The following is a 26,057-nucleotide window of genomic DNA, read 5'->3' on the forward strand; positions in this document are numbered from 1 at the left end:
TGTGATGCCTTTGGTGATATTAGTTTTAAGGAAATATTTTAACGAAAAATAAATGGAATAAATAAATAAATAATTAAAAATATATTCTCTTAAAACATTCAGTACGAATTAATTCGTTGTCTTTATTACTTACTTAGTACTTTAAATGCATTTAATTCATTCTTTACATAATTAATTCCTTATTGAATCATTCAAGTTTTCTGTAATTAAATTCCATTAAAAAATAGCTTAATAAAATTTATATAATTCAATTCATCACGCCCACTTTTTTCGATTTATCTAAAATCGGAAAACGGCCACAACGAATTGGCTAAATTTAAGTTTTTACTGAAAGAAATATCGATATATCTAAAATCGCTAAATTCGCTTATAATCAAGAAAAGGACCTCGATTTGTGATCACTCATATTTCTGACCAAAAATCGATTTTTTATATAAAAACTCAAAATATCTAAATTCGCTAATAACTTGGCAAATAAGCGTTTAATTAAGAAAAGGACCTCGATCTGTGAGCACTCATATTTCTGATTAAAAATCGATTTTTTTATATAAAAACTCAAAATATCTAAATTCGCTTATAACTCGGCCAATAAGCGTTGAATCAAGAAAAGAACCTCGATCTGTGATCACTCATATTTCTGACCAAAAATCGATTTTTTATATAAAAACTCAAAATATCTAAATTCGCTTATAACTTGGCTAATAAGCGTTTAATCAAGAAAAGGACCTCGATCTGTGATCACTCATATTTCTGATTAAGAATCGATTTTTTATATAAAAACTCATTTTATAAAACGAAACGTTTGTAAACGTAAGCAATTTGTATGAAGAATTCTGGGAAAAGTGTTTGAAATTTGAATTTTATCCATTTTTTTAACGTCTGTCGTTGCATTTTATAAAATCAGGCAGGCCCTTAATAATGAAATAAAACAGGAGGATTATTGTGTAAATACAATCTATAAAGCATAGATAAATACATATACATATGTACATAGATCGGAAGCACTCCTGTCAAAGATCTAAATCAGTAGTCAAAAACCTAAGTGGTCAGAATTTATTATAAAAAAATTGTTTGATTTTTTATAGTAATTTTTTGTTTGAATATGTGTATTTCTCTATGGTATAAATTACACAATAAATCCCGCAGATATATGGCAAACTATATTGATATGCAAAAGAAATAAAAAAAGAACAATTTAAATGGACTTTAAACTTGCGGTGTGCGATGTTTTAAATATCTGATGAGTTGGAATTGTGTAAATAATGAAATCCTGGAAAAATTTTATTAGTTCCACAACTAGTTCCAGAATGCATGCCAGCATCCAGTCACCATCAGAATTAGTTTTTCACAAGATTAGAAGTTGTCAGCAGCTTTACAGATAAAACACTAGATCCCAGAAGAAATTTTAGATTTTACTTTGGTTCAATTATAGATTGATCGATTTTAATCATCCATGCATAAATAAAATAAAATTTTGCTAGAATGGAATATTGTATTTTATTAATTGGCCAATAATGCTTCTAAATTACAAATGAAATAAACTGAATTGAATACTCAAATAGATTTTGTCTTTAAGCCCCGTTTACATTGTTTCGCAAGTAATATGATCTGTCACATTTGTGTATAGAAGAGTACGAAGAGTATGAATTCATATGACATTGAGAGAAAATACTGATGAATATTTTACACTATTTATTTTTTGAAAATTTTCAACAAACAAGCAAGTCGTATTAGATCAGTGTTGCATTCCTATGTAAACAAAAAAATCCAAAAAAAATTTTTAACGAGAGTTTTTTTTCAAAGATCTTGAAAACTACAATTTAATAAATTTTAGGTCATCAAATGTCAATTAACTGAGACCAAATTTTACTGAAATTTTTTAAATAAAAGTTTGAGTTTAAATAATTATATTTTTATAAATTAAAGTTTATTTCCTAATCATTCCCTTAAAGAATTCATTAAGAATTAATTTAGTGGCTTAATTTGAATTCATTCCTCTGAGAAGTTATGCTTTATTGAATCATTGAAGTTTTCTGTAGTTAAAAATCATTGCAAATTAAATTTTTCTTCAATTCAAATCAATAAGCTGTAGTTAATTTCAATTTATTTTGTGGTGGATTAAAAACAAATACAAATTCAATGAAGACGAACTATTTTCATTCAACTTGAATTAACAAAACTTTAACAATTCAAAGGTTGAATGAATTTTATTATGAATTAATTCAACAATGAATGAATTCTTATTCAAATAAAAACTTTTGAATGAAGCTACAGAATTTGTTTTGTTGGGAATAAATTGCTATTATTTTTTTTTTAGTTTAGAAATAAGATTTAGAATACGAATTTAAAAACAAAATCTTATTTAATTAATAATAATAATAACTTTTTATTTATTGTTTTAACAGCAAATAAATTATTTTCAAAATCGGAAAGAGATCCAAGAATTGTGGGCGGACAGGTAATCTCAATACAGGAGGCACCTTGGCAGGTTTCAGTACGCCTTACAGCTTTAGAAAAACAAAGATATGGTTCGGGACACATATGTGGTGGTTCCGTCATCTCACAACGTGTTGTGGTCACGGCTGCACAATGTATTGCCAAGTAAGCTATATATAGAATTATTGTAGAAAGTTCTTACTAAGTTCCTTATTTTTTAAAACGAAACATTATGAAACGGATACCGGGAAGGTTTTTGAAATTTTAGGGCCTCATTTTATAAGAGAAAACGCTTGGAAACGTAAAAAAATTGTTTCATTTTGTAAATTATAGTCATAAAATATTCACATAAATAATTTTAGGAAAATATGGTCCTTAATAAATAACGAAATGTACTTTTTTCTTTATTAAAAAAAACTTCGATATACTTTTTATTATTAATTAATAAAAAAATAATTATAAAACGAAACGTTAAACAAATTTTGTATGGAAAATATTCAAGTTTCAAACCCTTTTCCCTAATGGCCTCATTTATATCTATAGAAAATATTCAAGTTTCAAACCCTTTTCCCAGTATTCTACATACAAATTGCTTACGTTTCTGAACGCTTCGTTTTACAAAATTAGGCCCTAACCCCATTTTCTCAATCTTTGATTATTTTTTATCGTGACGATAAACTGACAGTTCTCATACAAAAAAAATGTTAATTGGAGGTTTATCGTTACGAAAAACGATAACCAGATATTGAGAAAATGGAGGTAAATGTTTTAAATTATATTTTACAGCGAACAATACACACCTTTAATTTATCGTACAGCCAGTGAATTCACTTTGGTCATGGGTTCAGCATATTTGACTACAACCACTAATAACACACTTCATTACGAAGTCTTACAAATAATTGTCAATGCCAATTTCGATATCAATACATTAGTTAACGATGTGGCTCTATTTCTAATTAATGGCTATATATCATGGAATTGGCCCACAGTAATGGCCATACCTTTGAATACAGTACCAGAGCTAAGTGGTACAATATGCACGGTTTCTGGTTGGGGAGCAACGAGCTATGTAAGTATAAGTTTGCTTTAATTTTTTTTTATAAATAAATCAAATTTCTGTAATCCTCTAAAGAATTACTTATCTGATGACCTATTGGAAGCAACTGTACCCATTGTTGGTTATGACACGTGTAATACGAATTATGGCAATATTTCTGTGAGCATGTTATGTGCTGGTTTCATGCAGACGGGAGATTTTGATGCCTGTCAGGGTGATTCTGGTGGTCCTTTAGTTTGTAATGGTGTCTTAGTTGGTATTGTTTCCTGGGGTCAAGGATGTGGTCAGCCTGGTTATCCTGGTGTCTATACGAATGTTTCGTACTATAATAATTGGATTGTTACAAATAATAATTCATTTAATTATAGTTATTATTATTATATTGACGATGATAACGGTTCCAATAGAAATGCAGCAAAATTTCTAAGTTCTGTGATGCCTTTGGTGATATTAGTGTTAAGGAAATATTTTAACGAAAAATAAATAAATCAAAATTGTATGCTATAAATAAAGGGCCTCATTTCATAAAACGTAATGTCAAATGATAAAAAGATTTAGGGCCTCATTTTGTAAAACGAAACGTTCCGAAACATAAGCAATTTGTATGAAGAATACTGGGAAAAGGGTTTGAAACTTGAATATTTTCCATACAAAATTTGTTTAACGTTTGTCGTTTCGTTTTATAAAATGAGGCCCTTAGTATGGAAAAAATTCAAGTTTCAAACCTTTTTCTCAGAATTCTTTATACAAATTGCTTACGTTTCTGAACGCTTCGTTTTATAAAATGAGGCCATAAGTTTGTTAAGAGCCTCATTTTGTAAAACGAAACGTAAGCAATTTGTATAAAGAATACTGGGAAAAGGGTTTGAAACTTGAATATTTTCCATACAAAATTTTGTTAACGTTGGTCGTTTCGTTTTATAAAATGAGGCCCTTAGTATGGAAAAAATTCAAGTTTCAAACCCTTTTCCCAGTATTCTTTATACAAATTGCTTACGTTTCTGAACGCTTCGTTTTATAAAATGAGGCCATAAGTTTGTTAAGAGCCTCATTTTGTAAAACGAAGCGTTCAGAAACGGGTTTGAAACTTGAATATTTTTCATACAAAATTTGTTTAACGTTTGTCGTTTCGTTTTATAAAATGAGGTCCTAAGTTAATGGTCTCATTTTATAAAACGAAGCATTCAAAAACGTAAGCAATTTGTATGAAAAATACTGGAAAAAAGTTTGAAACTTGACTTTTTTCCGTACGAAATATGTTTAACGTTTGTCATTGCGTTTTACAAAATGAGGCCCTAATGGTCTAATTTTATAAAACTTGAATATTTTCCATACAAAATTTTGTTAACGTTGGTCGTTTCGTTTTAAAAAATGAAACCCTTAGATCAAGTTTTTATTCTTTCTGGCGGTTAATTAAACTAATGTTTTGAAATTGTAACTAATGAATATCCTTTTTTTTAAACTAAGTCGAAGTGATCGAGAAAATCTTTAAGTATTTCCGCATTCTGTGGACTCCAACAAAACAGAATTGCATAATTATTTTTGTTTACTTTTTTATAACTGTCTTCTTTTACCACATCTTTTTAATACATATCGATTGCTTAATATAAAAAAGGCGTAAATCGATTTTTTGTTACTTTCCAGGAGAAAGGAAAAACTTAATAAAATCCATCAAATTTTAGACACAAAAAAAGTTTTAATGCTATTTTTAATAAGAAGAGACATCACATTTTATTTCTTATTTAATATTTTTTATATTTTAATGAAGTTATTTAATATAATTCTTTTTTTATTGATATTTTTGAAAATAAAAAAATAGTTACGTTTTTTTTTATATGTAGCTTTATTCTGTATTATGTTTAAATTTAATTTGTTTTTTTTCTTTTTTATAAAAATTGTGGCGAAAATCAAATCCCATGACTCAAACATTGACAATTTTTGGAAATTTATTGAAGAAAAATAAAATTGCTGACTGAACTTCTAAACCACAACCGGTAACAACATAATCACATTTGTGCTCATGAATTCTTTTGTTTTGAATGAGTTTCATTTATTTTTTGTGTGATAAGATATCGCGATAAGTAGCGTCATTTAGCCGTATTTGAGTCAATAGTTACTGATATATATTTTTTTTAAATAATTGTTGTTATTTTGGAGGTACTAGCGGGTTGTATAAAAATATATTTTGCCTCAAAAGAACCTAAAACAATTACAAACATTTTTGATACGACAGTTATAATTTCGATTTGGCGATTAATGGTGAAAAGCAAAGCAATATTTACGGATAAATTAAATATTACGCGTATTAGGAAAAAACTAAAATAAAATAAAAAAAAACAAAACAAATTATAATAATGATAAACAAGTTAAAAATTGTTAGCAAGATAATTGTGTATATTATTTTGATAATTCCCTGTGTTACGATTGCAAGTGAGTTTAAGCAAAAAATAGATAAAATTATCTTTAAAAAATATAAGCCCTATTGGGGCAATGAATGAATGATAAGACGTTAATTTAAATATTGTATTAAGTTAACAAATTAAATACAATATTATGAAATGTATTTTAACATAATTATTAAAATGTTATTCATTATACATATCATCATATAATGATATAAACCAAAATAATTAAGGACCTCATTTTGTAAAACGAAGCGATCTGAAATGTAAGCAATCTGTATGAAGAATACTGGGAAAAGGGTTTAAAACTTTAATATTTTCCATACAAAATTTGTTTAACGTTTGTCGTTTGGTTTTATAAAATGAGGCCCAAAATTTGTTTAACGGTTTGTCGTTTCGTTTTATAACGATTGTCGTTTCGTTTTATAAAATTAGACTATTAATTTTCAAAGAAATAAGAAATATGTATAAAAAGAAATTACCAGTATTTTTGATAAAAACTCAATGAGCCTGCTGTTACTGATAACGTATGAGCAATTTAGGTGTTATTAATATTATTCATACTTACGGGTAGAATTTTATTGTTGCTTCATAAAATAGACATTAATTAATGATAAATAATTATGAATTGTTTTTAAATATAAGTACATATTTACATATACATATATTTTTCAAAATATAAAATTAAAAACTTTAAATAGACTCTGTCCCCGAAATATATTCTAAACTATTGATTTTTGTTTGAACATTAGAACACTAATAAATAAACTGTTCGTCTGCAAAAATTCAACAACATACTGTGCTACTGTGTGCCAAAGTTCATTATTCCGGCTTTAAACAAATTTTCAATTTATCAGATTTTATAAATATGAAACTTTTTTAAGACTTTTAAATTTATTTTACAAGACAAGGAAAACATTTTTTGATCATGACTATTTTGTGTTTTTAGTAAACCACATCTTTTTCTATGTATTCAGTTTGCAAAGTAAAATTTAGGGCCTTATTCAGAAACATGCACATACATTGGAAACTCTGCTGTCTTATACCTAACTCAGTTAGTAAAAAAAACTATGGGCCTCATTTTATAAAACGAAACGACAAACGTTAACAAAATTTTGTATGGAAAATATTCAAGTTTCAAACCCTTTTCCCAGTATTCTTCATACAAATTGCTTACGCTTCCAAACGTTTCGGTTTACAAAATGAGACCCTATATGAAAAGAACAACAAACTCGTATGTGTGATTATTTTGAGTAATTTGTTGTATTTGAGTTTTCTTTTAGTTTCCGTTCCGTGTGTATTTCTCTATGTTCAGAAATACGATCGGAAAACAATTTATGAAAATCACTGTGTCTTCTAATAATGTTTGAATGTTTTTCATAAAATTTTTTTTTCTGAATCAGGCCTTAAATTTGAGCTCTTAACCATAGAGAAAAATACATAGAGCGGAAACTAGAAAAAAAACTCCAACAAAAAAATTGCTCAAAATAATCTCACCAACGAGTATTGTTTTTGTTTAAATTTTGTTTTACTAATACATTCTCACTACTTAGGTTTTTGACAGGAGAATTTCCAATCTATACGTATTTATCTATTCTCTTAACCATTCCATTAAATCATTCCAGTGAGAATTTATTCTTTACAGAATTACATATTTCCTTGTTGCATCATTCCTACAATTCAAATTCATCTAGCACATAGGCTTTTTTCAATTCGTTTTTGTAAATGATTGAAAACAACAAAAATAAATTGAATGAAAACAAATAGTTTTATTCAATTTGGATTAGATTTGATTAACAAAAAATAAACTATTCAAAGGTTGAACGAATTTCATTAATTCCATATTGAATCATGATTAAATTTTTCTTCAATTCAAATATATTACAAATAGGTTTTAGTCAAATGTTTTCAATTCATATTGAAAAGGAATTAAAAATATTTTCACCCAATATTGATATTTGAATTAATAAAAGTTTAACCTTTCATGAATCTTATTCTAAGTTAATTTAACAATTTTTTGAAATAAAAGTATTTGAATGAATCTAAAAAAATGGTTTGGTTGGGAATGTTTAATGGAATGAATTGCTGTCATTTTTCAAATACTGAATTAATATTTTAGATAATTCAGCATTAATGAAATTAATTCGAAGCTCTGTTATGTATAATGCTCCAGTTTTACTAGCCCTGTCACCTGTCAGCTGTCAAACTGTTTTTAGTTTTGGTTGGCAACACATTATTGCGCAAATGGCGGCAAATTAAAATTTTACTTGAAATTTAAAATAAGTTGAAAAAACTGTTGTCAGTAGATATGAGCTTAAATGGAATATGACTAGAATGTACCTAAAACAGTTTCTGACAGTATTCGACCCAAAAATAATTTATTAAATAAATTTTGGAATTCAAATTTTATAGTGATATTATCGAATCGGTAGCCAATTTCGATTATTTTGGTCACGGTGTTTAAGCGGTAACAGTATTTTGGGTTATATCATTCACTGTTGTAAATCTTATTTCACAATTTTTGTCAACTGTTAAATAACCGATCATGTTCGGCTATATGTTTAAAAGTGCTTTTGCTAAGAAAAAGAGTATATCTATTAAAAAGCTGGAAATATTAGTTGTTTTTTTATATAAATTAACAGTTCTCATAGATATACCCTTTGCATTTTTATTAAAGCAAATATAATAAAAACAATATTATAGTTAATCAAATTTTAAATAAAAGTGAAATGAATAAACATTTAATTCAATAAATTTATTATGTTCCCTTGCATGCGAATTATGAACTTTTACAAATTAATTTATTTTTATTTTACAAACAACAAGTTTATAAATGATTAGTGACGTCAAATTATTATCTACATATGTAGATATATTAAAAATAAATAAAATTCCTTATCTTTGTAGTGCTGATTTATAAATTGATACAATGTCATATAATTTCAAAGCTAATATTAATTATTTTATGAATTATTTGTAAACAATAAAAGTATTTACTTCGTTGAATAGATTTATAAAAAATGGGGTTAATTTGTTTTAAAATATTTTTGAAATAAAAATATATTGGATATACTAGTCACAGAGAAACATAGAGCGGAAACTAGAAAAAAACACAGACAAAATAATTACTCAAAATAATCACACATACCAGTGTTGTTTTTGTTTTCACATAGTTTTTTCTACTAACACATTCTCACCACTTAGGTTTCTGACAACTGAGTTAGGTCATTGACAGGAGAGTTTCCACTCTATGTCTGTTCTCTAATGATAGAAGTTATCATTTTAAAATATTAAAGTGCCATATAAAAAAACTCAACATTAAAGGTGAAATTTAAATTTTGAAAAATCTCAATATTGAGAAAATTTATTTTGTTTTTTTTTTTATTATTAACCAGCAATGATTTGTATTTTTCCAACAATAAAATAATAAATCTTTCTAAAGATGTTATCAACTAATAAGGAAAGATATTTTTTTTTTATCTATTTAACATTGTACTTGAAAATCATATCAAATCTAATCTTATTCACCTACATAAATATCTAAAAGCATTTTATGTATATTATTTAGAAACTTGTTTGTGTAATCGATAACATAAGTGTATTTATTATTAACGTTAAAATTAACTATAAATTATAGCGATAACATAAGTATTATGTTAAAATGCACAAATTGACAGTTACATCATTTTGAACTTGAACTATTAAAAATTAGTGTTATATTCTGGCAGATTTATAACATTAAAGATACTTATCGGTGACATTATTTAGGTGTAGCCTCACATTTATTATCAAAACATCATATTATAAAATAATCGTCTAGTCTAATCATAAAATCAATAAAGTTATAAAAAAATATCAGTGCTATTAAATCAGCAAAGGTTAGTGTTGCCAGAAATTACTCTATTCAAATCAGAATTAAAAAAATAAGAGTGTTTAATTAAGCTGTGGCGAAACCATTAATATTCGACAATAAAATATTTTTCTGATATAGGGGTTAATTATGGACCGATCCTCATAAAAGTTGTAGAAAGATTTAGGTTTATTAAAACTTGTTTATGTCCAATTTTATCACGATATTAATTACACTGTGCTCGAATTTGACACTTTATTTTTCTATCAAGCGGGTGGGTTCACCTAATTCAGGTACGCAGTGGTACTAACCGTTTTCGAGATATACCGTTTTTTCGAGAATGGAGTAGGTTGCACAACATATATTCGCCTAACTCAAAAACTGTTTAGTTTATTGATTAAACTAAATAACCGAAATTTCAAAATAAAACTACCTTAAGTAAGGTCCTCATTTTGTAAAACGAAGCGTTCAGAAACGTAAGCAATTTGTATGAAGAATACTGGGAAAAGGGTTTGAAACTTGAATATTTTATATACAAAATTTGTTTAACGGTTGTCGTTTTATAAAATGTGGCCATTTATACACAAAGGAAAAAACCCATTATATCCCCTAATACCATTTTAACATTTTTTCCCATATTTTTGCAAAAAGTCTTCTATAAATTTTTTATTTATTAAAAACTTTATATATTTTTAAAAAGAAGACAGAATTTCCTACACTTTTATATATAATATGTATATCTTATATTTTCCACTAGTCAATTGTATCGGTTCAAAATCAACAACAAACAGAAAATTTATAGAACCTTGCCGTTTTGTAATATATTTTTGTGCACTGCATTGCCGACTCTTGCAGTATTAGACATCGAAGAACACTCCAAGATGTAGCTAATTACTGGGATATTTGTTTAATCGTTTGTGAATAAAATCAAAAGTTGAGGATAGATTTTTCATGACGTCTTAAAAACAAAAAATTCAAAATTTAGCTAAAAAAATATCTCAAGCGACTGCGCAGATAAAACAAGTTTTAGTCCATTTTTATGTGGACCGATGTTGCCTATTTTCAACACAAAACAAAATTATTTGTGCAAAATTTCAGCCAGCTAACTCCTTTCGTTTGGGCCCTATCGGTATTTCAACTTACAGACAGACGGACGGACATAGCTAGATCGTCTTATATATATTAATTCCTGTTGTTCCTATAAGGAGCATAGGGCCGTAACTAGTTCGTTCCATTCGGATCTGTCGTATGCAATGGCTTTAGTTTCCCTCCAGCTTTTACGAATTCTCGTCAATTCCACATCAATCTGCCGCTTCCATGTATGAGCAGGTCGACCTCTACGCCTGCTTCCCTGGGGATTCCATTCGATTGCCTGCTTAGCAATATCATTATCATCTTTACGAAGTGTGTGACCTATCCACTTCCATTTGCGTTTACATAGTTCCGTTTGTATTGGAATTTGGTGAGTTGTTTCCCAAAGACGAGAGTTGGATAGATCGTCTTATGGGGTAATTTTATAAAACGAAACGACAAACGTTAAAAACATTTTGTATGGAAAATATTCAAGTTTTAAACCCTTTTCCCAGTATTCTTCATACAAATTGCTTACGCTTCCAAACGTTTCGTTTTATAAAATGAGGCCCTTAGAATCTTATGAGGACCCAGAGTATACATTTAGGTTCTACGAATACTATTTCAATATGTTACAAACGGAATGACAAAATCAATTTTTATTTTATATTTAATTTTTAAGTATGTATGTACAATGCAAATATTATGTATTTCTGAAAATATATTTCCTAAAACAAATTTCAGATGCAGAACCAGCGAAGGAAGGTAAAATTGTAGGTGGCTCTTCGATAAGCATTTACGAAGCCAATTATCAAATATCGCTCAGAGTTAAAACCAGGGAAAAATCACGGGGTTTTGGACGAGGACATATTTGTGGTGGATCGGTAATTGGACAACGATTAATTCTAACAGCAGCCCATTGTGTACAAAAGTAAGTCCAATAATGTGAAAAATAAAAAAAAAATTATTTAAAACTCCTTTTTTTTACAGTTATGTAGCCAATGACTTTACGGTGGTAATGGGCAATGCAAATCGTCTTATACCCGACAAACAGCAATTGCAATACAATGTCCAACAAATTATTAAACACTTTGGTTACAATGCCACCATTTTTACCAACGATATAGCCTTGCTATTTATTAATGGCTACATACCCTGGGATTGGCCCACAGTCAAGGCGATACAACTGAATACCCAACAAACTCCGGTCAATAGTCTGTGCAAAATTAGTGGCTGGGGTGATATGGGAAATGTAAGTTAAATTTGTTTTGGTATAATTGCAGTGCATATATAATTTGTTTATTATTTTTCAATTTCAAAAGGGTCAACTATCGACGAATCTTTGGGGTGCCAGTGTACCCATTATTTCCTACCAGCAGTGCTATAATAGTTATGGTTTTATACCTCAATCCATGATTTGTGCTGGCTACATTTCTCTAGGTGGTGTTGATGCCTGTCAAGGTGATTCGGGTGGACCTTTCGTTTGTAATGGCCTGCTGACGGGCGTAGTGTCGTGGGGTGAAGGTTGCGCTTTGGCCGATAGACCTGGGGTATACACAAATGTTAGTGCATTTAATGACTGGATTGTAAAAGCTAATAGTACTTTAAATTATACTTTATATAGTAATAGCTCTAGAAGTTTAGCTTTAACGAATTATGGTAGTATTTTATTAATTGTAAGTTTGTTGTATTTATTAAAATAAAAAGTATTAAGTTTTTTATTGTAAGATAATGAAACATCATGTAAATTATTTAAATCAGAATATGGAATATCAATACCAGGGCACACTTAGAAAGGTGACTGCGATGAAACAGCTGATTATTTTTTTTATTCAGTTTAAATTGTCAATTCACTTGTGGTTGTTGTGGCAAAAAATACAACAAACCCAAAAGCAAAAACAACAACAGGCAACTTTGACAGTTCACCTACTTTTTAACAAAAACAAAGTACCTGTTGTTTTTGTATTGTTGTAGTGATGCAGTCACCTTTCTAAGTGTGCCCTGATCAATACGAAAAGATTCGCTATTATTTTCTTTACTAATGCTTTTTTTCCGATATGTTCTCTGCTGTAGAAATGTTCGATATTAATAGTGGGCAAAATCGGTTCAACCAAACTAAATTTTAGAATAAAATGTCCCTCCGTCCGATGTTTAAGAAAACGTATGTGACCAAAAATTTACAAAATAGTTTGAAAACGCTTTGAAATAAAACTTTAAAGTAACATCGATAGATGGTGCTGGAAACATCTGGATGGTAATGCAGTGTATATAAGGTGGCCGTGAGAACATTAACGATACATCAGTCGATAGTGTGCTGGACTATTAATCTGAGGGTTGCGGGTTCGATTCCCGTCAGAGACTCTAAGTGTACCTGCAGACAAGCAAATCCCTTCCCTTAATTAAAAAAAAATAAGTTGTGAATTATTTGTATAAAAACACGTTATGACTATTTAAATTGTTGTAGTGTAAATTTGAATAAATAAAGAGTTGTTACAATTTTTAAATTACTAAACTGCTTTTATTTGCAATCAAAAGTATCCGGTATAATTAAAGGAAATAAACCACTGTTTTTAAAAGGTAAAAACGTAATATTCAAGGCATTTCTTTAGGAAATTATAGAATTCCTTAATCGAATGTGCTATTTACATGGTAAATTTTCTAGAAATTTATGCTATTTATGGTAAAATATAAAGAAAGCTACATATGGATTTCGAGACAAAAGAACGTATCATATTTTGAATCCAAGAACGAGCCAATATCGGATACTCTATTCCAAAGTGAAGCGTATCCCAGAGAGAGCGTTCTGCATAGATCGAAACAAATAGTATTCGGACTTGGCAAGGTCTGGACTATAAGGTGGGTGGGGCAAAACTTCTCAACCACTTTATTCTAAATAGTTTTTATAAGATATTGGATAATGTGGCCGAGCGTTGCCATAATGGAATATTACGGTTTCATGTCTGGCCGCATATTCTGAGCGTTATTTTGGCCAAAGCTCGCTTCAAACGAATTAGTTGCATTCGGTACAGCTTCCCTGTGATGGTCTGGTCAGATTTCTACAGCTCATAATAGATAATAGGACCCTTTTGCTCCCACCAAATACAGAGAATTACCATAGCGGCATGGATATTAGGCTTTGGTTTAGATTCTGCTGGTTGCCCGGACTTCACATACGATCTCTTACGCTTCGGGTTATCGTAATGGATCAATTTTTCATCGCATGTAATATTTCGGTGCAAAAATGATTTTCTTTTATAGCGTTCAAGCAGCATTTCAGGCATAGAAAATCATCTTTCAAGGTCTCTCAGCTTCAATTCGTATGGTACCAAATTTTCCTGCTTATGAATAAATACTACGGCTTGCAAACGTTTTGAAATTGCTGCTAGAGTAGCTCCCAATGATTTTGCAAGCTCTTGTTGAGTTTGACAACAATCTTCATGGAATAATGCCTTCAATTCTTGGTCTTCAAACTTTTTTGGCTGGTCTGGGCGATCTTTGTCTTTCGTGTCAAAATCACTACTTCTGAATCGAACATACCATCTCTCGCAAGTTGAAACCGATGGAACACATTCACCATAAGCTTTGGTGAGCAATCGGTGTGCTTCAGCGGCACTTTTTTTTTCAAATTAAAGAACTATAGCTAAATTTCCCGCACATGAAGATTCGTTGGTACAAAATTCGATATTTTCAAAGCAGAAAACAGGAATGTTCAATTTGTAAAAAAATGATTCTTTAGATGAGTGGAAAAGGTGTGACATTGCGGAGCACGGACAAATTTACATCTACCAATTTTCCAGGTTTTAATTCACCCAATGGCTCGTTTTAATTTTAATTCTACGATTTAACAGTTCCTGGCTTCATTCTTTGGGGTTTTTTGAAGTCCTGAATCAATGTGAACAAGTCACAGAATTATTATTATTAATATTATTGCCCGAAGTTCGGAACAATTTAAAATGTATTAAATGGTCGTCATTAAATAGTAATGGAAAAATCTTGATGGTTAAAAAAAAAAATATTAAAATTATGATTCATTTCAGATATAGCAAAACGATAATGGGTAAATGGGACACATTGTTTGTATGTATGTTCAAATTACGAGGGCTACAACGGTATTTCTTGTCAGGGCTGCATATTTCCAGACCTATACAATTTAAGCTACATGTAACTTCATTTATTTTATACATTCTATTACAGTAAACATTTATATTTAATTAAATTTACACAAACTAAGCAAATAATTATAAAATTGCTGTAAAGAATTTTAGCCGTTGAACTATCAACGGTGGAAGTGGTATTAATAATTAAGTAATCGAAAGAATCGATAGAATCGATAGATAATTCATTACTTTTTGTAGTTAAACCAGCCTGTTTATAAATCCAATCATAATAATAAGCGGCATTAGTATATACACCAGGATAACCGGGTATAGCACAACCCAAACCAAATGATACGATGCCCACAAGTTTGTTGTCACAAACCAAAGGACCACCCGAATCACCAGAGCAGGCATCAAATTCACCCTTCATATAACCGGCACACAACATGCCATCCAATATGGTCTCGGGTCCATAGTTTAGAGAACAGTTTGCTCTATTTACAATGGGCACTTCAACAAACATAAGTTTTCTGGTGTAGGTATTCTAGGGAAATACATAAAATAGTTTTTAAAGAAACTAATTTAAATTGAATGAATTTGAAATTTAAACTTACTTTTTCGGTTAAACCCCAGCCGGTTACAATGCAGGTTTTAGTATTTGTTAAATTCATATTCTCATTTATTTCAATCACTTCCGCTCGGGTAAAATTTGTCGGTATGGATTGATTTAGAAACATAACAGCAACATCATCTTGAAAGGTGCCATAATTGAAATGTGTTCCAGTTATTATTTTACTAACGCCCAATTTAAGCGAGTTTCCATCGTTTAAACTGCGATCCAAATTTCCCATTACCACGGAAAATTTACTGGCCGGGTAAAAGCTATTACTGTTGGCACTACACATATAAATTTATAATAAAAACCATAAAGAACTTAAAACAAAAACTCACTTCCATATACAATGAGCTGATGTTAGAATTGCATTACGTGAAATAATACTGCCGCCACACAAATGGCCAACACCAAAAAAATAACGATCAATATCTTCCAAACGTATGGAAACCTGATAGCGCGTACTATTCCATTTCACTTCTTGACCATTTATAATGCGTGACTCTAAGTTGCCTTGAATTTCAAGTCCTTGCAACAGCAAACTTAACCAGCATATTAGGTTCGTGCTAATAATGCACTTCCTGCACATCATAATTTCAAAATTCTTGAATTTGATGTAAATGATTGTCAATCTTAGGCTTACGAGTTTTAACTGATTTATTGCCATCTTTAGATGCATTTTATTTATGGTTCATATCAAGACAATGGGCTATTTTTCTTTTAAGTATTTATTTACATTTTGTTCACAATACTTAAATATTAATGAAAATTTATTTTATTGATAAGATAATGATGACGAATTTAGTAATTCTTTTGAATTTTTTTTTTAATTAAAATATTAACAAAATAATTTGAAGAGGTTGCACGTTTTTTTGCACAATAACCTTGTTGGAAATTTCATTTAAGAGATCTTAGCCGATATTTATAAAACCTTGAGGGAATCAGGGTTATTTAAAGATTAACAAAGCCATCAGGTGAAAATGTACTTCATCGCTAAGGATGATATTGATAGAAACTGCGACCGTCAAACTTTCATTATTTTTTATACTTTGTTCAACAATGAAAAAGCGTGGTTCTCTCGTGCAATGCTGCATTTTTGCTAAACATAAAAAGACGGTAGATTTAAATCTTCCTATAGTTATATTAGAGGCAACAGAACTGATACATAACTAGTCCCGTGATTGGTTCCTTGTGATTAGTGATCTAAATCGGCTTGTAACTAGGAGTAGGAAATTTACACCGCTTAGATCCTCTCTAGCCGCTCATTAATAAGCAAAATATTCGTCATTGAACTGTTTCAGGAGAATCCAAGAGCTGAGATTGGCCATATTACGATCAATGTCACTCGTTTTCGTAAAAACACTATTTTTGGACATAATTCGGTGCAATTGTTATATATGGTTCTAGCCAGATCTCTTGAAGGGGAAGTTTGGTAATCGTGTAATCCCGAGAACGTTATTCCTCAGGCGATTTAATGGTATGGATTTCATTTTACGGGGTAACATTATGGTTTATGTCTACAAGCCAAAAAAGTTAGAGGAGCTTTCGATCCTCTGCTCCAAAACGGTGATCTCTATATACCTTGTCGAATGTTTCTACAATTTTAGTGTCCCTTCCAAAAAATAGAATTTGTTGAAGTCATCAAAATAGATATTGTTTGTGAGATGATTTCATCGTTGGAATTAAATCAGGTTTGGAAAAAAGAAATAGTCTAAATACCGAGAATAGGGCGGATAAGGGAACAATTCGTGGTACGCGGCAGCCATCTTGCGGAAAGCTTTCTCTCATAGTGATCATTGAAAATTGAAACCACTGAGCCATGTGAGATTCCTATGTCTTCCACAATCTCTTGTACTTTCAATCTTCGATTGGCAAACCTTATGTTTTTCAATTGTTTAGGGTGTAGAGGCCACAACTGGGCGTCCAGAACGTTCGGCACCTTCCGTGATGGTGAAGGGTACATATCTGTCATTTATTCTTATTTAAATATTCAACATTATTGTGTAAACAACAATTTTTTCTTTGATAATTTCGAATTTTGTGCCAACAAAGCGTCATATGTGGGAAGTTTTGCTTTAATTTTAAAAAATGTGCCACTGAAGCACACCAATTGCTCTTCAAAGTATATGGTGAATGTGTTTCATCGGTTTCAACGTGCGAGAGATAGTATGTTCGGTTTAGAAGTGGGGATTTTGTCACGGAAGACAAAGATAGCCCATACCAGCCAAAAAAGTTTGAAGATCAAGAATTGGAGGCATTATTCCATGAAGATTGTTGACAAACTCAACAAAATCTTGCAAAATCATTGGGAGCTACTCTAGCAGCAACGTTTGCAAGCCGTAGTATTTATCCAAAAGCAGGGAAATTGGGTACCATACGAATTGAAGCTGAGAGGCCTTGAAAGAAGTTTTTGTATGCCTGAAATGCTGCTTGAACGCTATAAAAGAAACTAATGTTTTCACCGACTCATTACTTGCAATGAAAAATGTATCCATTACGATAACCCGAAGCGTAAGAGATCGTATGTGAAGCCCACACAACCAGCCGAATAGACACCAAATCCAAAATACATGGCGCTATGAAATACAGAGAATTAGTATTTGATGGGGTCCTATATATTATGAGCTGCTGAAATCTGACAAGACTATCGAGGGAACCTGTAGCGACAACACTCGACCACATGTTGCAAGACCTGTTAAAAACTATTTATAATGAAGTGCTTGGGAAGTTTCGCCTCACCCGCCTTATAGTCCAGATCTTGCCCCGTCCGACTACTATTTGTTTCGATCGATGCAGAACGCTCTCTCTGGGATACGCTTCTCTTCAGAACAGAGTATCCGAAATGGGCTTGATTCGTTCTTGGCCTCAAAAGACGAGTAGTTCTTTTGGCTCGTAATCCATATGTTGCCAGAAAGATGGGAAAAGGTCATAGCTAACAATGGCCAATACTTTAAATAAATTTATATTGTACAAATGTTTTATTTGAAACATTTGAAAAAATCTCTCATTTTTAAGTCATACATCCAATAATTTCTGTGATTGTTGAACTTTAGTTGACCTGGTTTTTAGAGAGAATAAAACATTTTCTTGATAAGTTGTATAGTATTTTAAATTTAAATGTTTAATGAAAATAAAACTTCAATTACTATTTAGTCCTCGTATATTTTTACTCGAAACACATGTACTTTCTTTAATACCATAAAACAATAAATTAAAACCCAATTAATTCCCAGTAAAACGTAATTTTCTTTAGAGTATGGGATTTTCAATAAAATTGTTATCAATAAAATCACTTCAAATATTCGTTTTTGGCAATATTGATATAAAACGAAAAAGAAACAAAAAAAAAAACAGCGTAAAAACCAATATTGGTAATTCCAATTAGACCGAATAATAACAAGTCTAGAGCACGGTTACAAAGCAACCATAAATAAAATAAAACAAGACAAGGAGTTTTTGCAGCAACAACTAAAACATATACGAGTGCTGGCTCTTCAGATTAGATTATTTTATGGATGTTAAAATTTGAAAATATTAGACTCTCCTACTACAATAGTAAATATTACAACTACAATATTATATCATATCATATCATTTAACATTGATTGGGCAAAAGCTAAAAAAGATAGGTGGGCAAAATATACTTAATTTTAATAATAAATAATAAATAAAAAATACTTATTAATATAAGGAAGGTACTTATATTAAATATGTACTTATTTATAGCAGTTGATTAAATAGCTGACGATTAATATATTTCTTTTCTATTAATGTTTATTGGTTGACAAACCTTTAACCGAGCAACTAGCTGCTAACACAACGTGGTGTTTAAACGGTTGAAGGAGACAACGTTTTTGGAAAAATGTTTAAACAAAATATAGCGTTAATTTTATGTTTTAGTATTGTGGTGCTATGGCAAATAGATGGTATATGTGAGTATTAAATAATAATTTTACAAAATTTGTTTAATTATAATAAATATTTGAAATAATTTCAGTGGCTGGCACTTCAAAAATACCTATAGATTTTTTAAAATCTGTCAAGCCTGAAGATCCCAGAATTATAAATGGCACTGAGGCAAGTTTGAATGCGACTAGACATCAGGTGTCTATAAGAAGACGTTTAAATGATGGCTATTTCTTTGGCACTGGTCATATATGCGGTGGTGCTTTGATTTCCGATAATGTGGTTTTAAGTGCAGCTCATTGTTTTGTAGAGTAAGTATGGGGGAGTATGTCACTGCTATATATAGAGTGACAATGACAAATTTGTAAACAATTTTATTATATCTTCCCTCTGTATCAGAGTTTCGAATTAATTGATTCATTTTTGATATTAATTCACTAAAGTCTTAATTTAGAATTCAAAAATGTCATAAATCTATTCCAATAATAACAATTTTTAGCTTCATACATAGAATTTTATTTGAATATAATTCATTCATTATTGTATTTATACTTTCGTAATGGAATTCAAATATCAGTGTAAGACAAAAATGTGTAAATGATGGTCATATATTTACACTTTGTGACACCATTTTAAAAGTGCAATGTTTATAAAGAAACGTTTTGTGTTTTTTTAAACAATATTTATTAAGGATATTTTAGGACTAAATAAATAAAATATTTCCTTAATTATACTCCAGTAATCTAAAAAAAATAACTGCAACCCATTTACACACTTTTGGCGCAGATTACTAAAGTAACTTTTTTAGTACTTCGAATAACCTGCTTTCGCGTCAATGGCAGCCTGAATTCTGGAGGGCATAATCTCCACCAGTTTGCGACACTCTTCTTGCATTATAGATCCCTAGATATCATGGGAGCGCTCCTAGAGCTGAGTTGTGTTCTAAATGCATTTTGATAATTATAAACGCGACATTTTAGAATTCGCACCAAATTCTCAATCGGATTTAAATTCTGAGATTGTGGGAGTCAATCTAGCAATGTAATTTTGGCGGTTTTTAAAAAATTAAGCGTCTTTTTAGACTTATGTTTGTTGTCGTTATCTTGTAGTATCACAGTGTTTTCAATTTGTCCACGCCAATCATTCAGACTATCCACCTCTGTTGTCTTGATAATGTCTATATACATTTCTGAATTCATATTACTACCAATTTTATGGAGTTTTCCTACACCTTTCGCAGAAAAACAACCACAAAATGGCAATATTCCACCACCATATTTCATAGTCGTCATAAAATCACGGTCTTTTAATGGCGCATTTCGTTTTTGGTAGTCATATTTTGGTCCATCAGTTCTAAAATGGTTAATTTTCGATTCATCTGTACAGATAACTTTTTCCCAATCATCAAAGGTCCATTTCTTAAAAAAATTTACAAATGTTAGTCGAAGAGACTTGTGTCTTTCAGTTAAACGAGGTTTTTTAACAATCTTTATTGCATAAAAACCACATCTTTTGATTTCTCTAAGAGATGCACGTTTTGAAATCTTAATTTGGTAGCATGATGATAGTTTTGGTTGTACCTCACGGGGACTATTTTCTTCTCCTGATGCAACTAGACGTTATACAGTGAGACCATCTTTTAACAATAGAATTGAATTCCGTCCACAAATTGGTGCTGGAAAAGCCAAACCACATATATTCGCTATGTTCTCAACAGATTAAAAGAAATATTGAATTTGGTGGATATTTTTCGATGGGAGATACCATTTTTCAGCTGCTCGGTAACAGAATTTGCAACTTCGGTGATAATCTTCTTCATATTCAATATTCCTTAAAGAATTGTAAATTGTTAACTAGTAACATGTTTTAACTAACTGTCATTAATGAAATTGATTAAAATTTTTCTTTTTCTAAATAATAATAACAAGTTTATTTAACTTTAAAGAAAATGCGACAAAATTGTGTAATTCAGTTTCTGGTATTTAAATGCCATTACTTGAAATTAATTTTTTTGTATTGCTATACTTCACTAATCATGATCTTCATATTGTGTAAAAAATATTGTCAGATTGGTAAATGTTGAGCATAAAAATTCAAATTATAGTTATTTCCAAATTTATTTACACATTTGTGTCTCGTACTGTAATTCATAACAAAATTCATTCAACATTGAAATCTAATCCAAATTGAATTAAAATATTTGTTCTTCATTCTTTTGTTTATGTTATTAAAGGTATTTATAGACGACAATACTGAGTATTAATATTTGTCAAAAACTCTAGTATCATAATACAATTTCATCGTCTAAACAAAATTTGTATTAGATTTTCAAAAATCTAATACAAATACAAAATTGTTTAAAACAATTCAAAAACTTTTTATTTTCATATGTATCGGGTACATACCCGATATATATGAAATAAACAAGAAGGCAAACAAAAATGTCAAAAAAATATAAAATAAAAATAAAGTTTGCAGAAAAATATCAATCAACAAAGAAATAAAATATTTGTAATACTATCGTTTACACGATAAAGGTTTTTTCGAAACGATTTTTTGAAATACCGAATAATTTCCATAATATTTTAAATTTGAAAAGTGTTAATACTCAGTATTGCCGTCTATTAATACCTTAAGCATTTATAAAATGAATTGAACAATTTACTTAAAAACAAGTAAGAGAGCTATATTCGGCTGTGCCGAATTTAGATACCCTTCGCCAAATTATACTTAAAGTTTTTTTTTAATTTTAAAATTTTTAAACTTTTTTTGGAAAAATAATTTATGAGAAAAAAATTTTTTTTGATGAAAAAAAAATCGGGTTAAAAAATATTTTTACCGATTTTGACCCATTGTAGGTCCAACGTACTATAGGTTTATATACATCGTTGCAATGGACTTTAAAATATCTATCGTTAGATATCTATATTGTCTATATTAATGACTTAAGGTAGGGTCACACCTGACAAATATTTGTAGAAAAAGACGTAACCACTAAATAAAATATATTTGAATACTTTTATTTATTCCAAACAGTTATTTTACTTAGGATGATTCGAAACAAAAAATTTAGTTTTATTTTATTTGATGCTGTTTGATCTTACAAAACAATTGTAAGAGTAAACACGTCAAACAAATTTGTGCTAAAAAGGTGGTTACGCCAAAAATCGAGGTTTTCTCGGGTTTTCCTTATATCTCAGCCATTTGTGGGCCGATACAAGTTGCAACCGAGCCGACATATTGATGTATGAACCACTAAGTTATTTAGGGGCTACGGAAAGTTGTTTTCAACATACAGACCGACAGACGGACATGGCTATACCGATATTGTGCATTGTTTTCCTTTTATCAACTTTCTGGAAACATATGGATTCCGAGCCAAAAGAGTTGCTCATCTTTTGAGACCAAGAACGAATCACGCCAATATCGGATACTCGGTTGCAAAGTGAAGTATATCCCAAAGAGAGCGTTCTGCTATTTATCTGAACTATAACCCGCCTTAGGCGAAACTTCCCAATCACTTTATTATAAATAGTTTTTAACAGGTATTGAAATATGTATGTGACGAGTGTTGCATATTCTGAGCGTTTTTCTGCAAATACTCGCTTCAAATACGGGCACCATGTGATGACAGATATGGACCCTTCAAAATGACATATAAGTTATTAAAAACAAAAACCGTGTTCAAAAGATACGTCATCCATTGTAAATCCCACATTGTTAAGTAATACACCCAATATTTGTCACAGATTTGAAACAGTTGGTTTCAAAAATATGGCAACTAACAAAAGAAAATGTCAAAATGGTTGTGGTTTGTAATAGACTCGTTGTCTATTGAAATTTGTATTTTTTCTTTCGCTCTGCAAACCACAACCATTGAAAAGTGGTTGTACAAGACGTCAAAATAACCATACAGTTAGATATGACTTTTTTGAGAACTGTCATTTCATATTTTTAATAATCTGTGCTATTTGTATTTCAACTGAAGAAAATTTGAATCATTTAATAAGTTGTATTAAGCTATTTTGTAATGGATTCGAATTAGAGAAAACTTAAATGATTCAATAAGGAATTAATTTTCAAAGTAATGAATAAGTAATGAATAATTTGAAGTACTAAGAAATGAAGTACAACGAATTAATTCGTGCTGAATGCTTTCATGGAATGGTTAAGATAATATATTTAGGGCCTCATTTTATAAAACGAAACGACAAACGTTAAACAAATTTTGTATGGAAAATATTCAAGTTTCAAAACCTTTTCCCAGTATTCTTCATACAAATTGCTTACGTTTCTGAAAGCTTTGTTTTACAAAATGAGGCCCTTAGGCCTTCAAATTGTAAAATGAAACGTTTGGAAGCGTAAGCAATTTGTATGAAGAATACTGGGAAAAGGGTTTGAAACTTGAATATTTTTCATACAAAATTTTGTTAACGTTTGTCGTTTCGTTTTATAAAATAAGAGCCTTAATTTGAGTTGATTTTGTAAATTCGAATTAAGAATTAATTCCCATAAATCTTGGCTCTGTATATGTAAAATATGTATATTAATTTGTTTATTTATATTTTTTATAGCTACAACACTCTTGCCGAACCCAATGGCACCTTTTTACCCGACGAAGATTTCATCGTGGTCATGGGAAATCTCGATCGATTTGAGTATAACAACAATACGCTGGTATTTGATATAATAAAAGTGGTGAAACGTGTCTCTATATTCAATTTAAATACATTTGATGATGATATAGTCCTAATAATATTAAATGGCACAGTGCCAGCTAGACATCCCACCATTAGGCCAATAATTCTCAATGATGCAGCTTTGGCGAATGGTACCATATGTCAGGCCACTGGTTGGGGTAATACCGAAGATGTAAGTAATCTTACATATAGACTTATGAATTGTATTATTATTAATCTTTGTTAATTTTTTTTTTATTTCAGGGTTATCCTCCAGATTTCCTAAGGACTGTCGATTTGCCCATTATAGATTTCAATGATTGTCGTAGAAAAACCGAATATGGCTCCTCAATTCATCAGGGCATGATATGTGCTGGCTATTTGGAGGGTGAACGTGATGCCTGTCAAGGTGATTCGGGAGGACCTTTAGTTTGTCTGGGCCGTCAAGCTGGTATTATCTCATGGGGTTCGGGTTGTGCTAAACCTAAAAATCCTGGTGTTTATACTGAGGTGTCTTATCATAAGAATTGGATATTAAATGAAACAGCTTACTACAATGCCACTTTGCCAAAATTCGCTCCCGGTGGCAATGGTGTTACTAGTATGAGTTGTTCGGTATTTTTAGTTAGTTTAATGTTGGTATTTAATTTTGTTTATAGTCAATTGAAATAAGTAAATAAATCTGTTTAAATTGTATATAGTTAAAGGTAAATTTAATTCTAAAAATTAAAATCATAGTTTCGAATAAATTTGAGCTTAATTCATTAAAATCTTAATACAGAATTTAAAAAATGCCAGAAATTCATTCCATAAAACCATTTCCATTTGAATATAATTCTTTCATTGTTGAATTAATTTATAATGGAATTTATAATGAATATATTTCAGAGATCGTTCTGAATCAATCTCAAAATATAGTTATCGGACGGTGCAAGGTCTGGACTATAAGGCGGTTGAGGAAAAACTTCCCACCACTTCATTTTAAATAGTTTTTAATAGGTATTGATTGCATAATGTGGCCGAGCATTGTCATGATGGAATATTACGGCTTCACTTCAAACGAATCAGTTGCATTCGGAACAGGTTCCATATGATGGTCTGGCCAGCAGCTTATAATAGATGTGATCGTTTTACTCCCATCAAATACAGAACATTATCTTAGCGCCTATGTATGACTTTGGTGTCGATCCGTGTGGTTGGCCGGACTTCACATACGATCTCTTCGCTTCTCGTACGCTCAGCCAAAATTATTTTATGGCTGAGATCGCGTGTCCGAAAAGATGCTTGACATTTCAGACATGCAAAATCGAATTTCAAGGTCTATCGGCTTCAATTCGTATGGTACCCAATTTTCCCTGCTTTTGGATGAATCCTGCAAACGTTTTGAAAAGTAAAATTTATTTTACATTTTTATTTTCTTCTTTTTATACCCTTCACCATGAGTGGCAAGGGTATATATAAGTTTGTCATTCCGTTTGTAATTTCTTCATTTTTCATTTGCGACCCCACAAAGTATATATATTCTGAATCGTTATAGATAGCGGAGTCGATATAGCCATGTCCGTCTGTCCGTCTGTGTGTTGAAATCAACTTTCCGAAGACCCCAAATAACTTACATACACGAATGATACATCAATATCTCCGAAAATCTTCCGGCTCGGTAAGGAAAAAACCAGGACAACCTCGATTTTTGACCCATATCTGGATTACTAAATCATTAATATAGACAATATGGATATCTAATGATAGATATTTCAAATACCTGTGCAACGACGTATATAAGACGATAGTAAGTTGGACCTACAATGGGTCAAAATTGGAAAAAATATTTTTTAACTCGAATTTTTTTTTTTCACTAAATATTAATAAAAAAAAATTTAAAAACTAACAAAATTTTTTTTTAAAATTTAAAGAAAAAAAAAATTTAAAAAAACAATTTCGAA

The 26,057-nt window shown here is 30.3% G+C and overlaps 3 protein-coding genes across 3 annotated transcripts in view; 2 read left to right on the forward strand and 1 right to left on the reverse strand.

The window, feature by feature from the left end:
* LOC135956964 (serine protease 53-like) overlaps positions 1-24,810 on the forward strand; it is a 28,056-nt gene extending 3,246 nt beyond the window's left edge. The window contains exons 5-10 of the mRNA XM_065507599.1: positions 2,406-2,601; positions 3,223-3,508; positions 3,572-3,893; positions 19,527-19,746; positions 24,010-24,307; positions 24,379-24,810. Of these exons, the coding sequence (XP_065363671.1) occupies positions 2,406-2,601; positions 3,223-3,508; positions 3,572-3,893; positions 19,527-19,746; positions 24,010-24,307; positions 24,379-24,786 (1,730 nt within the window). The 3' untranslated portion in view covers positions 24,787-24,810. The remainder of the gene's footprint in view (positions 1-2,405; positions 2,602-3,222; positions 3,509-3,571; positions 3,894-19,526; positions 19,747-24,009; positions 24,308-24,378) is intronic.
* Positions 5,720-12,545, forward strand: LOC135956604 (trypsin eta-like). The gene is made up of 4 exons (XM_065507140.1): positions 5,720-5,926; positions 11,564-11,750; positions 11,810-12,071; positions 12,142-12,545. The coding sequence occupies exons 1-4, from the start codon at positions 5,851-5,853 to the stop codon at positions 12,520-12,522; spliced, it is 906 nt and encodes a 301-aa protein (XP_065363212.1). The 5' UTR covers positions 5,720-5,850; the 3' UTR covers positions 12,523-12,545.
* LOC135956602 (trypsin-1-like) lies at positions 15,003-16,136 on the reverse strand. Its single transcript, XM_065507139.1, has 3 exons — positions 15,868-16,136; positions 15,531-15,813; positions 15,003-15,460 (listed from the first exon to the last, which is right to left on the reverse strand). Exons 1-3 carry the CDS (start codon positions 16,119-16,121, stop codon positions 15,008-15,010), a joined length of 990 nt encoding a protein of 329 aa, XP_065363211.1. The 5' UTR covers positions 16,122-16,136; the 3' UTR covers positions 15,003-15,007.
* Positions 24,811-26,057: the final 1,247 nt, after the last annotated feature.

This window comes from Calliphora vicina, chromosome 4 (assembly GCF_958450345.1).
Source record: "Calliphora vicina chromosome 4, idCalVici1.1, whole genome shotgun sequence".
In the NCBI taxonomy this organism is placed as follows: Eukaryota; Metazoa; Arthropoda; class Insecta; order Diptera; family Calliphoridae; genus Calliphora; species Calliphora vicina.

Coding starts and splice junctions, on each gene's coding strand:
- LOC135956602 (XM_065507139.1), bottom strand. CDS start 16,121: ATGATGTGCAGGAAGTGCATTATTAGCACGAACCTAATATGCTGGTTA. Junction 15,814..15,867: donor TCAGCTCATTGTATATGGAA/GTGAGTTTTTGT, acceptor TTATATGTGTAG/TGCCAACAGTAATAGCTTTT. Junction 15,461..15,530: donor GCTGGGGTTTAACCGAAAAA/GTAAGTTTAAAT, acceptor GTATTTCCCTAG/AATACCTACACCAGAAAACT.
- LOC135956604 (XM_065507140.1), top strand. CDS start 5,851: ATGATAAACAAGTTAAAAATTGTTAGCAAGATAATTGTGTATATTATT. Junction 5,927..11,563: donor TCCCTGTGTTACGATTGCAA/GTGAGTTTAAGC, acceptor AACAAATTTCAG/ATGCAGAACCAGCGAAGGAA. Junction 11,751..11,809: donor GCAGCCCATTGTGTACAAAA/GTAAGTCCAATA, acceptor TTTTTTTTACAG/TTATGTAGCCAATGACTTTA.